The following is a 21979-nucleotide window of genomic DNA, read 5'->3' on the forward strand; positions in this document are numbered from 1 at the left end:
TACAAGGAGAGGCGACCCTTGGCACTGTGTAAAACTGCGTTAGCTCTCCAAGATTAGCACTTACCTCGTCACATGAGACTCTGCTTGGTATATGCACGTCTGAATTGCACAGCTATTTCTTTTAAAAAGGAATGCACACTATCTGGGGACTGCCTTTAGACCACAAAGGCCTAGTTCGAGGTAATCTGGAAAAACTTAATATACTTAGTACAATCTACCACTGAAGGACCAGTTGTGGGGGTTTCCTGAAGTCAGCAGTCCAGCTGATTCAACAAAGCGTCACGTCCAGTAAAAAGTAAAGATTTTTAGGATCTTTCCCCTGTCATAATTCAGTCAGTTCAAGATATCCAAAGTGTGGACGGCTTCTGAACTGCTGATGGATCCCCTTTGGCTGCGGGGGGTGGGGTGGGGGGGGCCTTACCACCCAAAGGAAATAGGATGTCCTTCTCCACCCTAAAGCAAGCATCCTCCTCCCAAGCTATTTCCTCCCTGGTAAGCAAAGGTCAAAACACCTCCCTGCCCACCTCAAAGGCAACGAACACGGGAATGAGCCCTCACTAAGCCCCTCTTCACAGCCTGCCATTGCAGGATTCCAGATATAGCGATGGGGGAGGGGTGCCTGTGAGATTTCCAACATCTCCGCCCCAGAGTCGCGGGGGTAACCAAAACACCCAGTTATTTTGCGTCTGCCTGGGGTTGTACAACTCAGCACAAAACCAGTGGCCCCTCGCGGAGTCTTAGACTTGGCAGTAGGGTGAGTCCCCGATCACCTCGAAACAGGAAGGTAAACCCAGAGTCTCAGAGGTACCAGAACCCGGGCCGGGGAGGCCCCGCCCGCGAGGCCCCGCCCCCGACGCGCGTGCTCCCGCGCCCGCCCGCCGCGATGAATGGAGACGCGCGTTCCCGGCGCGCAGACCCGCCCTGAGGCTCTGCGAGGCCGTAGCCTGGAAGGGCGAGGACGCGCTGCGCGGTACCTCAGAGCCGATCATGTAGAACTCGCCGTCGTCCTCCAGCTGGAACTTGACGGGCTTCTGCCCGAAGGTCTTGCTGAGCGCCATCATCATCATTGCGGCGGTGGAGGCAAGCGGCAAAGGCCGGGATGCCAAAGATCGGAAGGGCTGAAGCAGGGTCGGGCAGTACCGAGTCTAGGGGAGCCGAAGCCAGGAAGCGAAGGGCGGGCCAGGCCTGGCCGGGCGCTCGCGCCACCGCCGCCGGGTACCTCAGCAGCCGCCGCAGTCGACAACCAGGCCGCTCTCAGTACGCATGCGCAGGCGTTGACGCTGACGCGCGCGCTGCCGTCTCCCAAACAAAAGACTGGTGCGCGTCCCCGCGGGTCTCTTAAAGGAACCTACACCCCTTTCTCCTACCACCTGCCTCCCAGATCAAGATACCAAGGAAAATTCTCGCAGAAGTAAATCACAACTGAGGCCTTGACTCAGGCGGTGGCTTTCCCAGTCTCACAGCTGAGACTGGAACTCTACCCAGTGGAGGAGAAAGGAAGTGAGGTCTGAAGGCTGAGGAAGGCCGGTAGTACCTGTGCCTCAATTTCCCCACCCGGAAAACAGTGCAGCTGAGCAGATAAAAGGGATCCTAGGAACAGATAATCCGGTTCCGGGCCCACAGCTGTTCCTGCGGCTGTGGGAATGGGCAGAATGACAACACTGAGTGGTGCTGATGTGGGCAGAGGCTCCCTGACTTGGCAGGATTTCAGGACCCAGGTGGTATTTGGTTTGGCTGGTGCATCAGATGAGTGTCGGAGCAGAGGGAACCTTCTCCATTCCTTTCTTAACCTTGTGCTTTGTGCCCAACAACAAGCTGATCCCTTCAGTGAAACTAGACAGCCCTGCCCCGCACACTTATAGCTGGGTTTGGGGACTGACATGAATGAAAGCATCAAAGCCTCCATGTATCCAGTTGAACAATGCAGTATGTCAACAACAGCAACAGCCCACTGCTGACAATTTCACATGGTTCGGTCTAACAAAAATTGCAGCTATGATAGATGTTACTATGAAGGAGTTACATGCGGGGCTGGATGGCCAGCAAGGAGGCACTGAAAAGTTAGGAGGGCTCTGCTGTGTCCTTACAATGGTGGATAGGCGCTGGGGTGTGGTAAGATCAGACAAAGTGACCACAACTTGGTGAAGGATGATCTGGAGGGCACTGGGGGAGCAGGAAAGAAATTACAAAGTCGCTGCAGGTGTCCAGTGAGACAAGACGGAGGAATGGAACAAGAAGCGCCTTAGACCTTGCACCTAGTCCCATAAGACCATAGGCTTGAGGTGAGGGGGCTGCCACCCTGGCTCCCAGGACAGAGCAGGTCCCAACCCAAGGCTACCACCTCCCTGTCCCACCTCTTTCCCCATCCTGGCATCCCAGTCAGAGAAACCCCAGTCAGGCAGGTAGAAAATGACCATAACCGTGTTTAATGACAGTCTTCAGTAAAAAAAAAAAAAAAAAAAAAGGCTTGTACACACATTTACAATTACACGGCTTTGGAGGGTCTCAGTGCTAGGATGAGGGGGCTAGGGAGGATCCGGCTTATGACAGGATTGAGGTATGTCGGGGCCTCCAGGGCCCTGGGTCTTCAGCTGGAAGCACCCCCCTCCCCAGCTGACTCTGGACCTTCTGGCCTGGATCTTGGGGAACAGATCTCCAGGATCACCAACTGCAAGGCAGCCAGTTCCAAGCATCTCCCCAGAACTGACTTCTCAGGAAAAGGCAGAAGGCCATGGGGCCCCAGGATCCATGTGTCAGCACCCTGCAGGAACCTCGCAACGGGGACAGTACGAGGGCTCCAGCTCCCCTTAACCTGCTGAGGTCCTTTCCTGAGGGACAGGCATAGAGAGCGAGGACAGCCAGGTTTGACTGTTACCTGCACAGGTAGGGTAGAGCAGGCCCTAGACGACCCTCACACTTAATACCAAAGCCTCCCTGCCCAGTCTGAGACAGTTGCTGGCAGGTGACCACGACCTGCGTGGCCTTCCCTGCAGTTGTCACGGTGGCAGGACACCCCCTCCCAACTCCCCTGAGGAGACATAGGTTCTGTCCTATGCCTGCTGCCCACAGCCACAAAGATGGCCACAGGTCTCCAGGTGATGTCAGGGGCCCTGAGGGCACCCAAGCCATGGCTAATGGAAAGTGTTGGCAGGTTCTGTACAGCCAAAGAAGTCAGGGCCCACAAGACGGGGAAAGCCCTCCAGGGCCTTCACCTTCACAGGGTCAAACTTCCAGTAGAGGCGGCCACGTAGGAAATAGGCATAACCTGGGGAGAGAGGAGAGTCAGGCCTGGGCAAGTGGACACATTGCGCCTCACACCTGCTATCAGGCTGTGCCAGGGGCCAGGTCCGAGGTGGGGGGTGGGGGTCCAGGTGGATGTGCCTTGGCTGCTGCTGAGTTCCTTGAAACCTGCAGGCCCTCCAGAACCTCCTTTCTCTTGGGGGAACCCTTTAGCCTGCTGAGAGTCTGGTCTGGGCTACCATTCAGCCTGGCAGATGCTGAGTGCCTCAGAGGCCCAATTCCTACCTGTCAGGAAAGCAAATCCCACTCCCCGCACTGGCCCTCCCTCCACATCACTCTACTCCTGCACCCACCAGCCAGATACACCTGGGTACCTTGAGTCACATGGGTGATACAGGCAACCAAGAGCCCCAGAGCCCAAGGCCACCATAGGACAGCTATCCAACAGGTCCCACTGTGGGAGAGCACAGAAGCAAGCGGGGGTGAGGCATGAAAGAGCACTGGACTCTGAGTCCCAATCTAGTCCTTGGAGATTGCAGGAGGCCAAGTGGTGCAATGGTTAGAAGCGGGGACTGCCTGGGTGGGGGTCCTAGCTGCCCACTGTCCACCTGGGTGGCCTCAGTTAAGGAACCTCATCACCTGAACCTCTGTTTGCTCTTCTGGAAACTGGGTTCATGACGGGTACTACACCTGAGAATTGCACAAGACACTTAGGGAACTCAGGTGTCAGTCCTCGGTGTGCAGTGGTTGTGAATACCAGCTGTGACAAAGGACCTGGGCGAGTCCTGGCACCTCTCTGGCCCTCATCTAACCTGCAGTGCGGGGGTGCAGCATCACCCTGCTGCAGGATGGTGCTGGACAAAGCATCTGGGATGGAAAGCTGATGCTTAGCCACCACAGAGTGGGAGATGCACCTGCTACACCACTTCCACCAGCCACCCTGTCCCCAACACACCATCAGCATCCTGGAAGGCAGCGTCGATCTCAGAGGGCACTCCTCGCCAGTCGGTGGCCCGGCGGGGCACTGGGCTGTCCACACGGCGGGTGCTGGGGTAGAAGCGCCAGTAGTCTCCGCCTCGGAAGAAGTAGATCTTGTTCTTCTCAGGGCCCCAGACCAAGGCTGCATGGACTGAGGACCCCAGCAGGCCCAGCTCAGAGAGGGGTGCAGGTCCTAGAACTGGCTTCTCACCATCGTACACCCAGTACTGAGCCCCTGCAGAGAGGCGAGGCTGCAATGGAGCTGTGCAACTGCCACTCAGCCATCATGGACCTGCTCAGCTGCCACCACTGCCACAGACTTTCCTAGCCTCAGTTTCACTGTCCTGCTTGGTATCCCCAGTCCAAGGGAAGTTGGAGCCAGCAGGAGTAAGCTAGGGTGGTGCAGGCTCTGAGACGTACCATGTGGGAAAGGTTATTCTAAGCAGCAGACAGGCGCCTGGATCCCGGATCCTTCCCCTAGCCTTTGGCTGCTCTTAAGTGGCCCTAACTTTGTCTCAGCAGGTCCCGGCTAGATCTTTGTTTATGGAGTCCCTGCTACCTGGAATGTTCTAGGCTCTGTTCTCTGCCAATTGAAAGTTAACAGCACAGGCTCTAGGGTTGCTAAATCTAGATCAAATCCCTGCTCTGCCTTTTCCAAGCTGTGCCCTCAGATGAGTCATCTCGCCACCTCTGAGCTGGAGGCCAAGGCAGGGCCCCTTGCAGAATGCCTTCCCACCTGGAAAGCCTCCGCCTCCGGGGGTCTCCCGAGCTGTGCCCAGAGGAATGAGTCTTGTTCTCTCCTGGCCCTGAGGATTCGGGGCACCCTCTACCTGCCCAATATATCTGTCTGTCTGTCCCTACCCTTGGGCATGACATTCCTGGCACCTGGAAATATGACCCCCAACCCCCACTCACCCTGAAAGAACCAGATGTGGCCCTGGGCATCCTCAAAGGCTGCGTCCACAGGGCTGGGCAGTCCTTGCCAGTGGCGAGAGGCCTGAGCAGGGTAGCCAGGCTGCAGCTGGCCCCCACGAAGCCGCCACACGAAGCCTGCCTTGAAGAAGAAGAGCTCACCACGGATGGTGGATACTGCGTCAAAGGAGATCTTGCAAGCATCTGGTGTGGCTTCCGGCTGAGGTGGGGAGGAAGGGGGGCCAGGAAAGAGCCCACATTGGAGCCATAGAGGCCAGTGGGGTTGAGGAAGCTGGGGCAGGGCCTCCCCTCCTATCTCCCCACCTTCCTGTGCCTCACCTCCAGTGGTGCAATCTCATTGGTGTCCACCCTAGCCTGGGGGCTCACGGCTGGGGCCCTGGAGGTGGGGGCTGTCTGGGGCCGGCCATACAGATGCTGGATGCCCCTGCGGTCATCTGGGCTGAGACTCAGCGGGTAGCGGAAGGTGTAGAAAGGGGACATAAGGGCCTTAGCAGCCGTCGTGTGCTGTAACCCAAGCACATGTCCAAATTCATGGGCTGCCACCTGCAGGAGGTCTGTGCCTGGAAAAGGGAAATAGTCCAGCAATCCCCGAGCCTCCTGCAGCAAGATACCCGAGCTCCAGACCCCAGCTCTGAGACCTTGGCAAGTTCCCATTCTCTATGATCTTCAGTTGCCCCGTCTGGAAAATAGGTCCCCAGCCCATACCCTGGTTGTCCCCAATAGTCCAGGTCTCATCATAGTCGAAGTGGACATCTCCTTCTCGGTGGGTCTTCGGAAAGAAGGCATGAGCCAGGATGCCCCCAGGTCCATCAAATGGCAAGTTGTCCCCATGCCAGTACCTGTGGATGGGTGGGGGCAGGGTCAGTAGCTGCTGGCAGCTGGGGCTGTTCCCAGAGGGGTTCCAGGCCACCGGTTCACCTGGTGAAGTCAATCATGATGTCAGCGTGGCCCTCGTGCACCTCAGTAAAGGTGAGTGGTGTCACATCACTCCACACCTGGAGGGCCTCTGCCACTGTCTGCCGCACCTGCTCCCGCACCAGCTGCCATGGGAACCGAAGGATCCTGTGGGGAGAAGCAGGGGTCTGGGCTTTACTGAGTGCAGGGGCAGCCCCTGATGGCTACGGGGCCAGGAGTTGCTTCTGGGTGCTCCATGGGGGTGCATGCATGCAGGGCACAGGCCAGATGAGCCTCAGGTGTGATGCACTAATCCCTCCACCACATGGGCACATTTTTGTGTGGGTTGGTGTCCTCAGGTGCACATAGGTGTCTACATTCAGTGGCAAGAACACAGGACCATGCCCTGGCCGGTGTGGCCCAGTAAATTGAGCGCCAGCCTTCAAGCCAGGGGGTTGCTGGTTCAGTTCCCAGTGAGGGCACATGCCTGGGTTGTGGGCTAGGTCCCCAGTGGGGGGCACGCAAGAGGCAACCCCACATTGATGTTTCTCTCCCTCTCTTTCTCCCTCCCTTCCCCTCTCTCTAAAAAGTAAATAAATAAAAATCTTAAAAAAAAAAAAAAAAGAACACAGGAACAGGAGCCCAAGACCTACCTTACAGACCAGACTGTACTGCTCACTTCAGGGAGACCATGATCCTTTAACCTGCCTGTCAGTTCCCATCCCACCCAGGACATTTCTGGGGCCCCCTGCAGGCTCAGCTCCAATGCTATGTGACCCTACGTCACATGTGACCTGCTATGTGATCTTTCTAAGCCAAGTCCCTGCCTGCACGATGTGTACATTTCAGCTTTGCACCACTCTCAGGGACCTCAGGTCACCTAAGCCCCCACCACTGCTTCCCACCTGCATGGATCCTGGATGCGAACAATGCCATAATTAATGCCTCACTCCTCAAGGTTGTGGCTGCCTCATTCACCATGGAGTCCCAAGGCCTGGCCCTTAGTATGCCCCCAGAGAGGCTGCCTGTGTGACAGAAAGCTGTGCCCCAGCACATCTACAGGGTGACCAGGCATGGGCTAACAGAGACACTGTCCCTCTGCCATGGATGGGCAAGGCGGTGTCTGTGGATGCATGTAAGTTGGGGTTCAGCAGTGCTGGTCCAGGGAGGGCTCAGGGGTCAGTGGACACCAGGTCTGTTAACTGCGGAGATCTCGTCCTGGTGTGTGTGTTGAGAAGCAGGTATGAGGGTAGCAGGCACACACATGGACAAATAGCTCTGGAGTCTGCTCGTGGCCGAGGGCCCTACCTGTAGGTGAGGTCAGTCTTCTCCCAGCGCCCACCCGACAGCACGAACCGCTTTTGTCGGTTGCGGGAACTCAGCCCATCAGGTGGGTCAGGTACGCCACAGCGTGGAGGTCTAGGGCCGCCTGCCTGCCGAGGAGCCTCCTGTGCAGCAGGGGCAGGTGCCAGGCTGTGCGGAGGAGCTTCATGCCAGGACTGTGGCCCCCTCCTCAGCAGGTGCCAGCGGTGGGTGACCTGGGCAGGAGAGACGATGAGCAGGCCTGGTTAGGGGCCATGGTTAGAGGTACAGGCTGTCAGCACACCCATGCTCAAGCCCCGCCCACTGGGTTGCCAGGCATCTGAGGGCAAGAGGAGGCATGCGCACTGTCACGCTGAAGGCCCTCTGGCATGAGCTGACCAGTTTCCTGATGGCTTGCTCCAAGGCCTCCTACTACCTGTCGCTGCCTCCTGGAAGGGCCCAGGGCTGCCTGTCACCTTTTCTGGCCATTTGGGCTGGTGAGGTCTGAGTGGGGTCACAGAGACTGTGCCCTCCACACGCAGCCAGAAGTGGACTCCACAGAGCTGCCGAGGAAAGGCCAGGCAGCACCTCCTGCTCCCCAACCCCCAGCAAATGCCTTCCACCTCCCTTTCTTCCTGAGTCCTCTCCCTCCCTCTCCCAGCTCCCAAGTCCCATAAGCTACTTCTGCCCAGGACACCCACCCTGGACACAGAGGGACTGCAATGCTGCCTCGATTTGCTTATCTGACAAATGGGGGTAATACCTCCCCATAGTGTTGACCCGAGGATGAGCCCAGGCAATGCATTTAAAGCACTTAGCTTGGAGCTGGGTACCCAGTAAGGGCACCTGATACTGAGGTCTGATTTCTGGGGGCAGTTTTGCTCACGCCTCACCCCCAAGGGCTGGGCACACGACAGAGCTAGATGTGGTCTGCCTGCCTCCTTGACTCCTGAGTGAGTGTGTGTGTGTGTGTGTGTGTGTATGTGTGTAAGGGATCAGACAGTTACCAGCACCCAGCCCCACCCCCCTGCCCTGCCAGAGCCCCCAGATAATTCTGACCCGGAGCTCCCACCCTCCAAAAATCCCAGGGTAGAGGTCACAATTCTAGTGCATGGAAAAAGCAGAAGCCCAAGAGGTTGGGAGACCCTGTGAAGTCATCCAGCAAGGGCATGGCAGGGCCAGCTGAAGACTCTGATGACATAGGCCATGGCGAAAGCCCCCCTGCGGACACCATGCAAAGCCGGAGGAGAGGCATGGAGAAGTGCTGTTTGCTGAGACACTCAGCGTCCGCCTTCCCACAGCCATATTTGGGGTGAGAGCCAGGCCACCCAGGCCCCACCCTCAGCCTGGCCTCAGCCTCAGCCTCTGGCAGCTCTCCTGAGTCCCAGGTCTCTGGTCAGTGTCCCAGCTCCCCTCCCCCAAGCTCTGGATTATGGAGCCACTAAGAACTCAACCCCCAAGAGCCACCCAGACTCAGCCCCCAAGAATACCCCACTATGAAGCGGTCTTCTGAATACCTGGTGATTCTGAACCCCAAGGGAGCTATGGAGCTCTCTGGGGTGTGGGGCCCTGAATCCGTTTTTCCTCAGTTTGAGCTTTTCATCAAGCGGTTGGTTACCTGGCAGAGTCCGGCCTTGCTGGGTTGTGGATTCCAGCCGATGCTGGGCTTACTGCTATTATTAAGTACTTGTCATGGTTGCAGTCCACCTGTATCTAGGCCAGGACCCTGCCAACAGCTCCACGCACATGCTCTTAGCCCCTAAAGGGACCTCTCACCACCTCCACTTGCATCGTGCCCTTTCTCAGATGAGGAAGTGGAGCCCAGAGAGTTAGAGCCATTTGCTCACACGACAGCTGGCAGGTGGCAGGCTCCCTGTGCTCACAGCCCACCCTGCCTGCTACCTCTGCTCTGCTTTTTGGGCTGGAGTCATCTTTGTCCTGGAGGAAGGACCCAGATCGCCTCACCCTGGTGAAGAAGAGAAGGAATGGGAAGTTATTACCCACCTGCTACTTCCCAGGCACTTTGCAGATGGGCTCATTGAACCTTGTCTCCCCTCCCACGAGGTGGGGATGATGCATATGGCAGACCTCACACTGAGGATGTGGACCCCAGGTCTGTGTGACTAGACATGAGAGTCTGCCCCTCCTGACCTCCGGCAGATGGTTTTCTTCCCCAAGCCTGGCAGGGGTACAAGGACCCTCCCTGGGAAAGGCAGGGCCATTTGGTCCCCTGGGAGACCCAAACAGCCCAGAGCACAGCCTGCTAGCTCTGTTTATGTCCATGGGTAGAAATCTCCCTTCTCCTCTGCCCCCAGTGAGGCCTGGAGCAGCCAGCCATGGACGGAGGGTGGCCAATGGGCATATACACTGTCCCTTCCTCTCCTGCCCCCACAGGCACCCCCAGAGCCCTTGATCAGGGCTCTCTCAATGCAGCAGAAAGAGCTACACAGAGGTTCAGAAGGCCCAGTTCTATGCCATGCACCCCTGGACAGAGGACCCTGGGCAAGTTACTGTTCTCTCTTAGACTTGGTTTCCCCATCTATCAAATGGGGATAGTCCATGGCAAAGGGCTAAATGCCCTTCTTCTGTGATGCCTGCTGCAGCATCTGGCACAGAGCCTGTTTGCTGGCCCTGCTCCTTGCCCCTGTGAGCCTGACCATCCCACACCTGGGAATCTAGAGCTCCCACTACCCACCAGGCATCCAGCTCCCCACGTCTCCAGACTTTAAACTGTAAACCAGGAGTTGCAGCCAGAAGGTGGCTTGTGAACCCAGAAAAGAAGAGTGACTTATGCAAGCTCTCCTGCAAGCAAAGGCCTCTTATTCCCTGTCTGTGTCACGTTCATTGGTCTTGGAGAGAGAGTGAGCGGAAGGCAATAGAATGGAGGTCTCTAGCCAGTGGGATCTTTTAGGGGAAGCTCATCATTTAATGGCTCTTGGCTCCTGTTTCCACATTACTGGGACAGGACACATGCTCCCTGCCCCACTGACCTTCTACACTTCATCTTTCTGAGTACTTTCTGGCCTGGAGCCAGATGGCCTAGCGGCAAGGCCTGGCACAGGCAGCTTGCTGATTCCTAAAATGGGTGCACTGGTCCTCCTAAGGCTGCCGGAATTCAGTGAGGTGGGTGGTGGGTACACACCACACCTGACCTCATCGATAGCCCTGGGGTTCAGGGGGCAGGCATTTTCCAGAGCCCACCAAGGTCAAGGACTTTACCCAGGGTCATACAGCAAGTGGGGCAAGAGCTGGTCTTAGACCCAGGGCTCATACTTCCCTGCCCAGAGCTCTCTTTGCATCCCCTCAGCTCTTGGCCCATCTCCAAAATCCACGCTGCTGAGAAGTGTTTCTTCTGCTGGTGCACTCCCTCCTGGGCCAGCATCCTCCCTTGGCCAGCCCTGTGTGGTAGCTGTCCACTCACCCTGTCCTCCTCTGGCGGGCACCAAACCACAGCCTCAAACATCCTCGAGGAATTTCTGGCTGACTCAATCTCTTGGCTGAGCTAGAGGCTCAAGGTCAGCCTCTGGGACAACTTCCAATCAAGAAAATGGAGGCATCCGGTAGAGGGGAGATAAAGGAGGACCCCAGAATGGGGGACTGCTGGGTCCAGCCAGACTAGCTGTGCCCCTCTCTGGGCCTCAGTTTGCTGTTGGTCTAATAGGGATAATTACTCATGGCTCTGCCTTCTGCTGTCAGCAGGAGGTAACCCTGACAGGAGGGTACTTCGCTAGGCTGTACCGAAGACAGGGGAGCATCATCACATCATTCTATTTAGCATCAAGCTCCTCTGAGGCTCAGAGAGGCCAAGCAGCCTGGCTAAGTCACACAGCCCATCAGCAGGCAAGTCCATCGTCTCCTGACGTCGTGACCAAATCTCTCCCTTCCCTCCCCTCCCCTGCTGGTCCCAGGGGCTGCGGGACTTTCAGCAACCCTGAAAGCTGCTGAACTGAGATAGATAAATATTTACAGAGCTTTCCTGGCCCTGCCAACAGCAGCCTGCAAATAAACACATCAGAGGCGACCCCAAATGCTCTCTGCATATCTGCACAGTGTCAGGCAGCATCCCAGCTCAGACCCGGCCCCAACTGACCCTGCACAAGCATCAAAGTGTCAGCTACAGGTGACAGAGTGTCTCCAGTGCGCCTGGCTGAACCTCTCCTTGAACTACCTCATTTAATTCTCAATGCCCAGCAGTGGGCACTGTTGTCTCCCACCCACTCCTGACAAGACTGAGGGGGTGAGGCTCTAAAAGCACAAGAAGGCTCACCTAGGGCCACGTGGTTCAAATCCAATCGCTCCCATTCCCAAATCCGTGGGTTCAACTGCCCCAAAATCTAGGAGACTGGAAGGGGCTGGGGAAGAGGAAAGGCTTCCAAACTGAGGTGCCTCCCCCATCCTATTTCTCCCTGCTCCCATAGCCAGCAGGGGCAAGGCTGGCCAGGGCAGACCTGGGGTGGCTGGACAGAGGGGCCCAGGCTGGTCAGACCTCCCTCCTCACCAGAATATTCCCACACTCTTGTCTACCATACCCCACAATGGTCCCATCCCTTCCTGAGCTGTCTGATGCCTCAGCTGCCAGTAGGGATGGGGAGGGCTCCCAGGGGCCCATAGGTCTGCAGTTGCGCAGCCTCCAACTCCAGGCCTTGCCTAGCCACCCCTGTGACTGGTCCCTCGAAACCCCAGCTCAAGGGGAGCGTGCAGCCTTCTGGGCACACGCAGACTGTCCCACACAGGCTGTCATACACACCCCATGAGCGGTCCTCTTCTCACTCTGCTGCTCTCTCACGTGGACTCTGTTCTTCCCATGGATCACACCTTCTCCCTTTCCTCACTCTCCCACCCCCTTGCTCTCTGAAGTTCTCAACTCTCCACCCTTGGCTCCCCTTCTTCTTACTTTCTCACAGTCTCTCTCTCTCTCTCTCTCTCTCTCTCTCACACACACACACACACACACACACACACTCATGCTGTCCTGGCTCCAAGCCTCCCAAACTTGCCACCTGCAAGTGCCTAGGTGACAGCACCCCCTCCAGGCTCAGACACCATCTCCCCCAGAGCAGCTGCTGCCCTCCCCAGCTCTTCCCTAATCCTCCAGCCCACTGCACAGTTGGAGGTGTGATCACCAAGGCCACATGCCTGGAGGCTGACACCAGCCTGAGACCAGCTCTGCTTTGTCCCTATAATAAATAGAGGGCCCTGTAGCCCTGTATTTATTGCAGCAATACCTGTAACCATTCCCTCTGCTCCCTCCCCCAGCACACTCTAGCATCTGTGGTTGGGACACAGAAGAGCAGTCCCCACGCTGCGAGGGGGCGTGTGTCTAGTGCTGAGCTGCGTCTCACCAGACTGGGCGATCCTCATGCAGGCTTCACTTGCACACCTCCAGGGACGGGACGCTCACTATCTATCACGCCCACAGGGATCCAGAAGGAGTTTTGGGTAACGGATGGCACCAGGACACCCCAACGCCCCCCTGGGTCCAGCTCCGCCTCTGGGCCCAGCCCGCGTGCCCAGTGACCCCTGGGCGAGGAGCGGCCGGCCAGCGACGGGCACCTACCGGCAGCCGCGGGGCCCGGGCCAGCAGCGGCAGCGGCAAGGGCAGCAGAAGCAGCAGCAGCAGCAGCAGCAGCGGGTGCAGGAGGGCGCGCAGAGCGGCGCCGCGGAGCCCAGAGGCCCGAGCCATTCGCCCCAGGGCTGCTGGGCCTGCTGGGCCGCGCAGGCACACCACCTCTTATAGCCTCCGTCCCGCCCCCGGCCCGCCCCAGCCCCGCCCCTCGCGCCTTTTGTTCTAAACTCTCCCCGCCTCAACTGCGGCTGCCAGGATGGGGGAGGTGGACAGGGAGCCGCTGGCCAGTTAAGGGACCTGGGGCCTGGAGACCCCGTCCTAATTAGGGACGGTCTGAGGTCTGGTGCTGAGTGACCCTGGCCAGCTGGTACCGCTCCAGGCCTCAGTTTCCCAAATGTGCAGTGGGGAGTCTGAGAGAAATAGGGTTTCACTCCTCCTGGTCCTTACCCCCAACTTTGGAAGGGGCATCCCCAGTTGGTCGCCCTGGTGGCCTGGCCTCTGACATGCTGTGAGCCTACGACAGGTGGTTGTACCCATGAACAAGTTTCCTTACTTCTCAGAAACGTGCTGATCCATCTTGAAGGCTGAACTGTATTCCCTGTGAGAAAGGGGGTATTCAAATGTACCCCAGGGACCCTGGCTGGTGTATCTCAGTGGATTGAGCATGGGCCTACCAACCAAAGCATTGCTGGTTCAATTCCCAGTTGGGGCACATTCCTGGGTTGCAGGCAGGTCCCCAGTAGCTGGGTGTGAGAGGCAACCACACATTGATATTTCATTCCCTCTCTTTCTACTTCCCTTCCCCCTCTAAAAATAAATAAGGCCATTTTAAAAAATGTGTCTAAGGGAAACTGAGTCACAGGGAAGCGCCTGGCTTCCCCTTCCCTCCACCCCAGCTTGGAACAGAACTGTGACAACGTATGGATGGGGAAACTAAGGCCAAGAGGGGGCTGACCAGAACAGGCTTCTTCTCCATACCAGCAGGCAATGGAGTGTGAAGAGCTGGAGGGAGGATATTGGGGCTCTGGAGGCTCAAGCTATCCCTTCATCAGGGACTAACAGGCTCCTCAAGCTTCCTGAGACCTAAAGGAGTGGTTTCTGCATGCTGGAAGGGGTCCTCCAGTCTCACACTCCCTGTGATGACCAGGTGCCGTATCATCTCCCCAGGCAATCTGCTCCATCGTGGCAACACTGCTGAGCCAAAAAGCAGACAGTGGCTTTTGTCCTGGTGGGCAGGGTCCTGAGTGTTACTAGGTGAGGCTGTGGACACCCAGCCTAGGCCTGGGCTGGGGGGAAAGAAAGGACAATCAGCTGAGTCAACCCTCCCTCTGGGTCCCAGCCCAGGGAGCCTTCACAGCTTCTCCAGGAAGGCTCCACAGCGACACCTAAAGGGCGAGGAGATGGCCGACAGCCGAGATTTTACCTACTTAAATCTGTTAGCAGTTTTTTCTTTAAAGTGACTCACTTTTAAAAGTTGAAATGCTTACTTCAGCCTCATTCTTAGCAATATTGGTCAAGAAATCATGGACTTGATGAGCTAATTATACATTTTTCTGATATACAGGAAAATACATAATGATTTCAATAAAAATGTTTATTAAGTGGTCTTGAGTGCCTGCCTCCAGGGCTGCATGACCGAACTATAGAGAACCTGCAGTTCACCAATCATGGGAGCTGAAGTAACAGACACCTGCAGTGCAGACCCGGGGTGGCAGACCATGATTACATGCTAACCAAGCATTCAGCAAGGTCAGCTAGTCACTGAGGGCTTCCTGTAGGAGGAGGACCCTGAAAAGCCTAGAAGGATAGGCCAACCTGGCAAATGAGAACAGGTGAGCAGGGACTATAAAGGAGTAGAGTTGCACCAGGCCTGGCATATCTGTGAGGAGAAAATGCCCCACCCTTGATGTGCATACCTCACCTTGAAGTGCATGGTAAGCCCCACCGGAGAGAGGAGAAAACTGAGGCCCAGGCCCCCAGGCAGGGGTCAAGGGAGGACCCTCCTTCACAGGCAAGGTGAGAGGTTAGGGTTAGTGCACGTGTGGCCTGGAAATGCCTTGCACACTCATCACTGAGTATACATCACCCCCCCCCCCATGCCTTTGCTATGGGTGATTTCATCTTCTCGGAGATTCTTGTGCTACCAGGCCTCAGTTTCCCCTCCCATGGCACGAGAGTGATAGGAGGGTGAAGGAAAGAAGTCAGCTCCCCATCTGAGTAATAATATGACCACTTCGAAGTCACTCAGAAAAGACCATAAAACCTGGAGCTCCTGAAGGGCTGGGAAACATCCTAAATCCGCACCTCCGCCCTCCCCTTGTCCTGGAACCAAGGTGGTAAAATGGAGAGGTTATAGGATTGAGGCGTGTACAAGCATCTCTGGGCAATCGGATCACAGACTTCAGGATGGGCACGCTGCTTGAATGCCGTGTAAAGTCTGTCAGTATATGGCGCTGCATTCGCGGGGCAGGGGCATCAGCGGCGTGGAGGGGGCGCCTCATCGCACCCGGGGTGATGCCCAAGGCTGCCGTTGCTTGCAGTGCATTTTTCCAGAAAGGAGTCGAAGAGGGGTTCCGGACGCCCCCTGGTGGGGATTCTGGAGACCGATCCCGGCAGGCCTTCCCTAGGGCGCCTCATCCCGGCTCTAGTTCCCTCCCCGCGTCCCGCTGTCCTCCCCCCGCCCCCCGCCCCGCCGCGACACTGACACCACGCAGTAGTCCGCAAACCGTGTCTCATATGAAGGGAAGGAACACAGCCCGGCCTGGAGCCTCGTGCCCCCTCCCAGGCGGGCATCGGCCGGTTGCCTCCCGGTCTCCTCTGCCCTGGAGCACAGGACAACACTCTGAGCTCCGCTGCGGTCTTTGAAGGCACACGCCGGTCGCCCTTGCGTAAACTCTCTGCGCTCTACGACATCGGGTCATATCCCCGATATGGGGCCCATACAATTCGGGCCAAGCGGAGGAAGGGCGCAGCGTCACATTTCCAGCTGAAATGGTCGCCGAAACGAGAGGATGCTGGCAGAGTAAGCCCGGAGGACCCGCGGGAGTCAAGTGCTGCAACAGAGCCCAACCTCCCCTGGGGGCGTGTCTCCGAGGCTCCGCCCCTTGCGCCGGCAAGTGAAAAGGTGTGTGCACTCGGTCCGGGAGACTCCATCTCCGCCACCGTTTCGGTCTCTGACTCAGCTCAACCGAGCCCCACCACCGCGACCATGCCCCGGGGGAGCCGTAGCGTGTCCGCTCGGCCAACCAGGTGTGAGCGGGACAGGGGCCCCGTGGGGAGAGGGCTCGGGAATCGCGTGTACTCCCCCAAGGACGTAACAGCTCGACCTTGGCGACTACTGCGCCATCTTAGCGGGGGTTATGGGGGAGGGGAGGAAAATATCACAACCACGTGTCTAAGACTGTAGTAGCCCACAGTACAGGAGGAGGAAAGGGGGCATTTCCAGGGGCTGCCGGCCCCTTGGGCCTCTGGCCTGGGGACCGGCCAGGATTAACCCTGCCCCTTCCCACCCCACAGCCGCACTGCCGCACCTTCTGCCCACCCTCCCGCTCACCCGCCGCCCTCGGCTGCCGCACCGGCCCCCGCCCCGTCGGGCCAGCCGGGCCTGATGGCACAGATGGCGTCCACGGCCGCTGGGGTAGCCGTGGGCTCCGCAGTGGGACACGTCGTGGGCAGCGCCCTAACCGGAGCCTTCAGCGGAGGGAGCTCAGAGCCCGCCCAGCCTGCTGCTCAGCAGGTAAGCAACGGGCCTCTTGAGGCCCACTTCTCAGAAGGCCGCGGAGCAGGGAGTACAGCTGGAATGTCCACCGAGTTGTGTCCGGGCATTTCCTGAGCTGCCTCAGGCCCAGGGCCTTGCCCAACCAGGCAGGGTCCTATTTCTCACTGGGCTGTTGCCCTTCTGTCACTCACTGGCAGGCTCTCCCAGACCCTCCCCTGAGGCCAAGGTCCCTAGACTCTCAGGGACAGATGCCAACCAACGCTTTAGAGATGGGGCAGCCCAGGCCCTTAGGGCTCCGAGATCGGCCCGAGGCCACCTAATCCTAGTAGAGGGAAGGGCTGTTGAAGCTCCCGAGTCTCCCTACTCCGACGTCATGCACTGTATCCCTGCGCCCAAGGGCAAAGGGTAGCTGGTGACTGGCCTCTCCTCGACTGGGTGCCCCACCAGTCCTGAGCCAAATGCAGACTTAATGCAGGGTCAGGGGTCATGAGGATCAATGTGGCTGAGCCAGGAAGTTGCTAGAACTTGTGGGGGTGGGGCTCATACTCCAAGAGTACTAGCAGAGCACTCACTGGGCTTTTCTGGATTCTTCTCCCACCTGCCCAACATGCCCCTGAGGAGGCAGCAGGGAGATACTGTCTATCGTCAGCTGGGTGGTGTTAAAAGGGCAGTGGGCTCACCCTGTTTAACAGTTGGAGATGAGTCTGCAGGTCCTGGGTCACTCAGCCTGCCTGGGATCCTTGGGGCCCCTGGGCTGGGGTAGTGGGGAGGGGGTAGGTAGCTCCCCCAGCTTGAGTTGACTTTGCTGCCTCCTGTGCCACCCTAGGCCCCGGCCCGCGCTGCCCCCCAGCCTCTGCAATTGGGGCCCTGTGCCTATGAGATCAAGCAGTTCCTGGACTGCTCCACCACTCAGAGTGACCTGACCCTGTGCGAGGGCTTCAGTGAGGCCCTGAAGCAGTGCAAATACAACCACGGTGAGCGAGTCGCCCCCCACCCAGGCAGGGGCTGGGAGGGACAGCCCCTCTTCCTACACCTGCGGGCTGACCACCAGCCTGTGTCACCCCTTCCTTCACAGGTCTGAGCTCCCTGCCCTGAAGAGACTGGGCCATGCTGGTGCAGACTGGAGCAGACTCAGTAGCGAGCTCTGCACTCACCTCCGCCCCTTCACCGACAGCCAGACTACAACGCCAGAATGTACCCTTGAAGCTGGGATTGGGAGTAAAGAGAGGGTTTCTCACCACACAGGTGACCTGAGACACGAATGTGCAATTAAAAGAGTTTATTTTAGACCAGAACCTGCTGTGTGCCCTCTCACTGGCCTGTCTGCTGGGAGCATCGTGGTTGAAGAGGTGGTAGCGATGATTCACCTCCTGGGTGGGGAGGGAGGAGCCTTGTTGTAATCCCACAGCCTTGGGCAGTCAGGTGGATGGTGAGGTATTAGCAGGTGGCTTCAAGGGCATCTGACTTTGGGAGCTAGAATCCTAGTTGTCTCTCCTCTCAGGGATGCACGCCTCCTCCACCTTTCTTGTCTCTGCCTTTCAATCCCCTTCTCTGCACCCACATCTTAGGCGCCCCTGGCAGCTTCACATCCTGTGTGTGACTTTGCCCTTCTGACTGACACAGCTCAATAATTCAAGATTCCATGAGAGGAATGCTGCTGGGCCGCTGTCTGCTTGGGCCTGATCACACAAGGCAGAGGTCATGGCCAACCTTGGATCTGAGTCCAGCTTGGCCACTAGACTGTGGTGTGCCCAGTCACGGGGCCCCACCATCACGTGTGCTGTGGCCTTCATGGAATTGATTTAGCAGCTCTGCATCGAGCACCTACTGAATGCCGGGCCCAATGCCACATCTCCTGGGCACTGAGGATGTTCTTGTCCTGGGGCACTTATACTCCAGCGGCGTGCTGGGCACCTGTCTCTAGGGACAGTATGTTCCCTCTTTCATGTATATGTGCATGTGTCCTGGGGGCTTCCTATCCCTCTCAGTACACAGGTGTCTGTCCCCTGGGAAAGAACACCATTTCTGGGTGTGACTGTCCACCCAGGTACCCATGTCTCCTTACCTGGCTGTTGGCCCCAGCTAGCGGGTCCTGGACAGCAGGGAGCCCAGCCTTTGGGGCCTTGAAGGAGAACCTTGCTCCTGGTGGCCACGCCGAGTGCCAGTTCGTCTCCTCCGTCGATTGCCCGTTGGGGGTAGGCCCGACAGCCAGCATAGCTCCTCTAGAAGGCCCAGGGAGCCCTGCCTGTCGGGGCTGGGGAGACGATGCTTCCTCCCCACCCCAGGGCTCTACCATGATACTCACCTGCCAGCTCTGGGCACCAATCTTCCAGGTTTTCCAGTAGGGACTCATAGCGAGTAGGGGCCCCATCCTCCCCATCTGTGGAGGTAAAAAGAGAGGCTTTTGACTGGCACCTGCTTCTCACTGTAGACCTGGCTCAGGCTGGGGTCAGGACCAGGCATTGGGTAAAAGGGTCAAGGCTAGGTTCTGGCCAAAGGGTCAGCCAACAATTCTTGGGCCCCACTTACTAATGATCTGCACGAGGACATAGGTCCCACGCTCCTGCAGCAGGGTGCTACCTGTGGAGGGTTCCTGGGAAGCCCCCTCCTCCAAGTCTTTGCTCAGGATCACCAGGTGCCCATCCTCACCCAGGAGGGCCACGGTTGCTAGGAGGGCAGGGAGGAAGGCAGTGCAGGGCTGGTGCCCATGCCTGCAGCCCTGGGCCCCCTCCACCCCATCACCCCTCCTTGCCCCTCACCATCTGGAAGCACCTGCCCCCTCTGCCTTAGGTGGGCAGTGAGAGTCACCAGGCTGCACCAGGGGTTCACCAGCTCCCAGCAGCCAGCTGTAGGGGAGGAGCAGAGGTGAATGAATGAGCCTCTCTATTTTCCCCCAATCTGGGGCCATATGTCTCTCCCATTTCTCTCTTTTTTTTTTTTACCGAAGTGATTTGTTTCATTGAGGTACAATTTACATAACATAAAATCCACTATTTTAACCAAAGTATACAATTCAGTGGCATTTGGTATGTTCACAGAGTTGTACAGCCATCACCTCTATTTCTAAAATACTTTTGTCACCCCCAAAAGTAAGCAACATCCCCACTAAGCAGTTACGTTTTTTCTTTTCTTTTTTCCAATTCCAGTTGACATTCAATATTATTTTGTATTAGTTTTCAGTATACAGCATAGTGGTTCTCCCATCTCTTAACCACAGCAGGGAGTAGGGCTGTGGGACCCGCTGTACCCGCCCATCACCCACCTCCCCAGACATCAGTGATGGGCGCACAATTCATGCCTCTCGTGCTGGACAGCCTCCTGCACCAGCTTCCTGCCCTCAATGGACCCCTCCCACTGGGGGCTTGCAGATTGCAGCTGGCTGGAGTTCAGGTGTCTGAGGCACCCTGGACTTTGAGGATCACTGACTGAATTAGTAGCAGAGAGATCACGCAGTTTAAAAACACCTTCCGTGGGAGCAGCATGGCAGAAGCTCTAGGAGAGGGGCCCGTGTGAGTTTCCTGGTACCCAGCCAGGCTCTCCCCTTCCAGGGACTCACTCCAGGCACTAGTTCTGCTTCCTCACAGAACATTCCTTCCCCAAAACCCCCATCCCCTTCCCCACACTGCCTCCACCCTCTCCCCAGGGCAGAGGGAAGCAAGCTGAGTGTACCATTCCCCACCCATCTGCTGGGACAGGGCACCTTACTTACCTCCAAACATCACCGTGATAAACATGGTTGCAAGGGAGAGAAAACAGATGTGGGGGCTTTGGTACCCCAATGTCTGACTAAGGAAGGAACTGGGGCTGAGATCTACTCAGGGTTGGAGCCCTGCAGGGAGTTATGGGTGTGTGTGTGTGTGTGTATTAGTGGGTGACGAGTAGGTGATAGGTGGGTGGGCCCGGGCTGAAGTCCTTACTTGGCCTCCTCTTCCTCCTGCTGGCTGGGTCAGAGTAGCAGGAGGAGACAGGCCCTCCCAGCTTCCAAGCTGGTCTCCATGGTAGTGGGAGCTGCCAAGACATCCAGGCAGGAAATGCCTTCCCCTCAGTACCCTGGTAACCAGATCTGAGGCAAGGCTACAGTGGGGCCTGGAGCCTTGGTTTCCAGGGACATCCAGAGACCACATTCTCCCACCATTAGAGACTGAGCTCCCAGACTGAAAGTGGGGGAGGTTCCTGGGGGTGGTCACTCACCACTGTGAGCTGGTAGCTGCCGACACGGGGTCCTCACCGACCTTGCGGGCTCCCCACCAACTCAAGGCCCGTTCTCTGCCCCGTGCTCCTGTTCTTTGCCTCTGCCTTCCTCTTCGTTCCCAGCCTCCCCCGTTTTCCTCTGTTCTTGTTTTTTTTTTAAGTTTGAGGTAAAATTTATAGACGGTAAAATTCACCCTTTTGAGTATTTTAAGTTTTGACAAATCTCATGTAACTACCACCACAGTTGGGATACAGAACATTTCCATCACTTCCCAAAATGTCCTCACGCCCCTTTGTAGTCGACTCCAGCCTCTGGCAAGCGCTGCCTTTTCCAGAACGTCCTATGAAGGGACTCATACAGGACGGGACCTTCTGAGTCGTGTCTCTTTCACACAGCATAATGCATTTGAGATTCACCTGGGTTGTCCTGTGTATCCATGGTTTGTTCCCACACAGAAACAGTTATATGTACAGTTACATGTATAGTTACACACACATATGGTACATGTATATAACTACATGTATATATGGGGTTTGTTGCTTTCTATCTCTGGGGGAGTCCCATTGTCTGGGTGCACCACAGTTTGTTGATCCACTCACCTGCCGTTTTGGGTTGTTTTTAGTTTTGGGCGATTATGATAAAGCCAGTGTAGACATTCGCTTACAGGTTTTTGTGTGACTCAGTGTTTTCATTTCTCTAGGATAAATACCACAGGAGAAATTCCTGGGTCATATGATGATGAGACTCTGTTTAACTGCACGGGAAACTGCCCATGTTTTCCGGCATGGCCGCGCCGTTTTTCCTTGTCCCTCTCTCGTCCGGCTGTGGCTAGACCTCCCAGAGGCACGGCCGTCCCTCTCACCACCTCTCTCTCTCTCCCGCCTGTCTCGCCATCTTTCCCTGTCTCGTATTTGTCTGTCTGTCCTGCCCTCTTCTCCTCCCTCCCCTCCATCTGCCTCTCCCTTGGTCTTTCTCTGTGTTCTCACGTTGTTTCTCTGCCTCTCTGTCTGTGCCCCACCTCCCCCTGACTTCTTCTCTCCCTCCCTCTTTCTCTCACTTTATCATCCTGCCTCTTTCCTCCTCCCTAATCACCTCTTCTCCCCATTTCTGTCTCCTGCCCCCTCCCCATGTTCCCCACCAGCCAGGGTGCCCAACC

The 21979-nt window shown here is 57.0% G+C and overlaps 4 protein-coding genes across 6 annotated transcripts in view; 1 reads left to right on the plus strand and 3 right to left on the minus strand.

Annotated features, from left to right (window-relative positions):
• Positions 1 to 1271, minus strand: part of SMARCB1 (SWI/SNF related, matrix associated, actin dependent regulator of chromatin, subfamily b, member 1) — a 32389-nt gene extending 31118 nt beyond the window's left edge. For both annotated transcript variants that reach the window (XM_045819927.1, XM_045819926.1), the window contains exon 1: positions 975 to 1271. In XM_045819927.1, coding sequence (XP_045675883.1) covers positions 975 to 1067 — 93 coding nt within the window. In that variant the 5' untranslated portion in view covers positions 1068 to 1271. The remainder of the gene's footprint in view (positions 1 to 974) is intronic.
• A 1153-nt stretch (positions 1272 to 2424) lies between these two features.
• On the minus strand, positions 2425 to 13038 carry MMP11 (matrix metallopeptidase 11). Its single transcript, XM_045819810.1, has 8 exons — positions 12905 to 13038; positions 7354 to 7583; positions 6070 to 6213; positions 5857 to 5990; positions 5470 to 5711; positions 5134 to 5350; positions 4196 to 4453; positions 2425 to 3265 (listed from the first exon to the last, which is right to left on the minus strand). Exons 1-8 carry the CDS (start codon positions 13028 to 13030, stop codon positions 3132 to 3134), a joined length of 1485 nt encoding a protein of 494 aa, XP_045675766.1. The 5' UTR covers positions 13031 to 13038; the 3' UTR covers positions 2425 to 3131.
• Positions 13039 to 16001: 2963 nt separating this feature from the next.
• CHCHD10 (coiled-coil-helix-coiled-coil-helix domain containing 10) lies at positions 16002 to 17926 on the plus strand. The gene is made up of 4 exons (XM_045819837.1): positions 16002 to 16162; positions 16430 to 16649; positions 17458 to 17605; positions 17707 to 17926. Exons 1-4 carry the CDS (start codon positions 16122 to 16124, stop codon positions 17724 to 17726), a joined length of 429 nt encoding a protein of 142 aa, XP_045675793.1. The 5' UTR covers positions 16002 to 16121; the 3' UTR covers positions 17727 to 17926.
• Positions 17927 to 18263: 337 nt separating this feature from the next.
• CUNH22orf15 (chromosome unknown C22orf15 homolog) lies at positions 18264 to 20365 on the minus strand. Of its 2 annotated transcripts, none has more exons than XM_045819930.1 (5): positions 20341 to 20365; positions 19391 to 19477; positions 19157 to 19298; positions 18937 to 19046; positions 18264 to 18310 (listed from the first exon to the last, which is right to left on the minus strand). In XM_045819930.1, the coding sequence occupies exons 1-5, from the start codon at positions 20363 to 20365 to the stop codon at positions 18264 to 18266; spliced, it is 411 nt and encodes a 136-aa protein (XP_045675886.1). The 2 variants fall into 2 exon arrangements, with proteins under 2 accessions (XP_045675886.1, XP_045675885.1); XM_045819929.1 differs by lacking the exon at positions 18264 to 18310 and adding an exon at positions 18714 to 18853 and having other exon boundaries at positions 18937 to 19011; positions 19161 to 19298.
• Positions 20366 to 21979: the final 1614 nt, after the last annotated feature.

This window comes from Phyllostomus hastatus, unplaced genomic scaffold (genome assembly GCF_019186645.2).
Source record: "Phyllostomus hastatus isolate PE091 unplaced genomic scaffold, TTU_PhHast_1.1 phas_scaffold_387, whole genome shotgun sequence".
Classification (NCBI taxonomy): Eukaryota; Metazoa; Chordata; class Mammalia; order Chiroptera; family Phyllostomidae; genus Phyllostomus; species Phyllostomus hastatus.

What these genes read in the sequence shown, in the direction of transcription:
- MMP11 (XM_045819810.1), bottom strand. Translation starts at nt 13,030, where the DNA reads ATGGCTCGGGCCTCTGGGCTCCGCGGCGCCGCTCTGCGCGCCCTCCTG. An exon ending in ATCATGATTGACTTCACCAG is followed by an intron (nt 5,991 to 6,069) that starts GTGAACCGGTGG and finishes ACCCATCCACAG; the next exon opens with GTACTGGCATGGGGACAACT. An exon ending in CCACATCTGGTTCTTTCAGG is followed by an intron (nt 4,454 to 5,133) that starts GTGAGTGGGGGT and finishes GCCTCTCTGCAG; the next exon opens with GGGCTCAGTACTGGGTGTAC.
- CHCHD10 (XM_045819837.1), top strand. Translation starts at nt 16,122, where the DNA reads ATGCCCCGGGGGAGCCGTAGCGTGTCCGCTCGGCCAACCAG. An exon ending in CCCAGCCTGCTGCTCAGCAG is followed by an intron (nt 16,650 to 17,457) that starts GTAAGCAACGGG and finishes GTGCCACCCTAG; the next exon opens with GCCCCGGCCCGCGCTGCCCC. An exon ending in GCAGTGCAAATACAACCACG is followed by an intron (nt 17,606 to 17,706) that starts GTGAGCGAGTCG and finishes CTTCCTTCACAG; the next exon opens with GTCTGAGCTCCCTGCCCTGA.
- CUNH22orf15 (XM_045819929.1), bottom strand. Translation starts at nt 20,365, where the DNA reads ATGTTTATCACGGTGATGTTTGGAG. An exon ending in TATCACGGTGATGTTTGGAG is followed by an intron (nt 19,478 to 20,340) that starts GTAAGTAAGGTG and finishes CCTCCCCTACAG; the next exon opens with CTGGCTGCTGGGAGCTGGTG. An exon ending in TTGGTGCCCAGAGCTGGCAG is followed by an intron (nt 18,854 to 18,936) that starts GTGAGTATCATG and finishes TGGGCCTTCTAG; the next exon opens with AGGAGCTATGCTGGCTGTCG.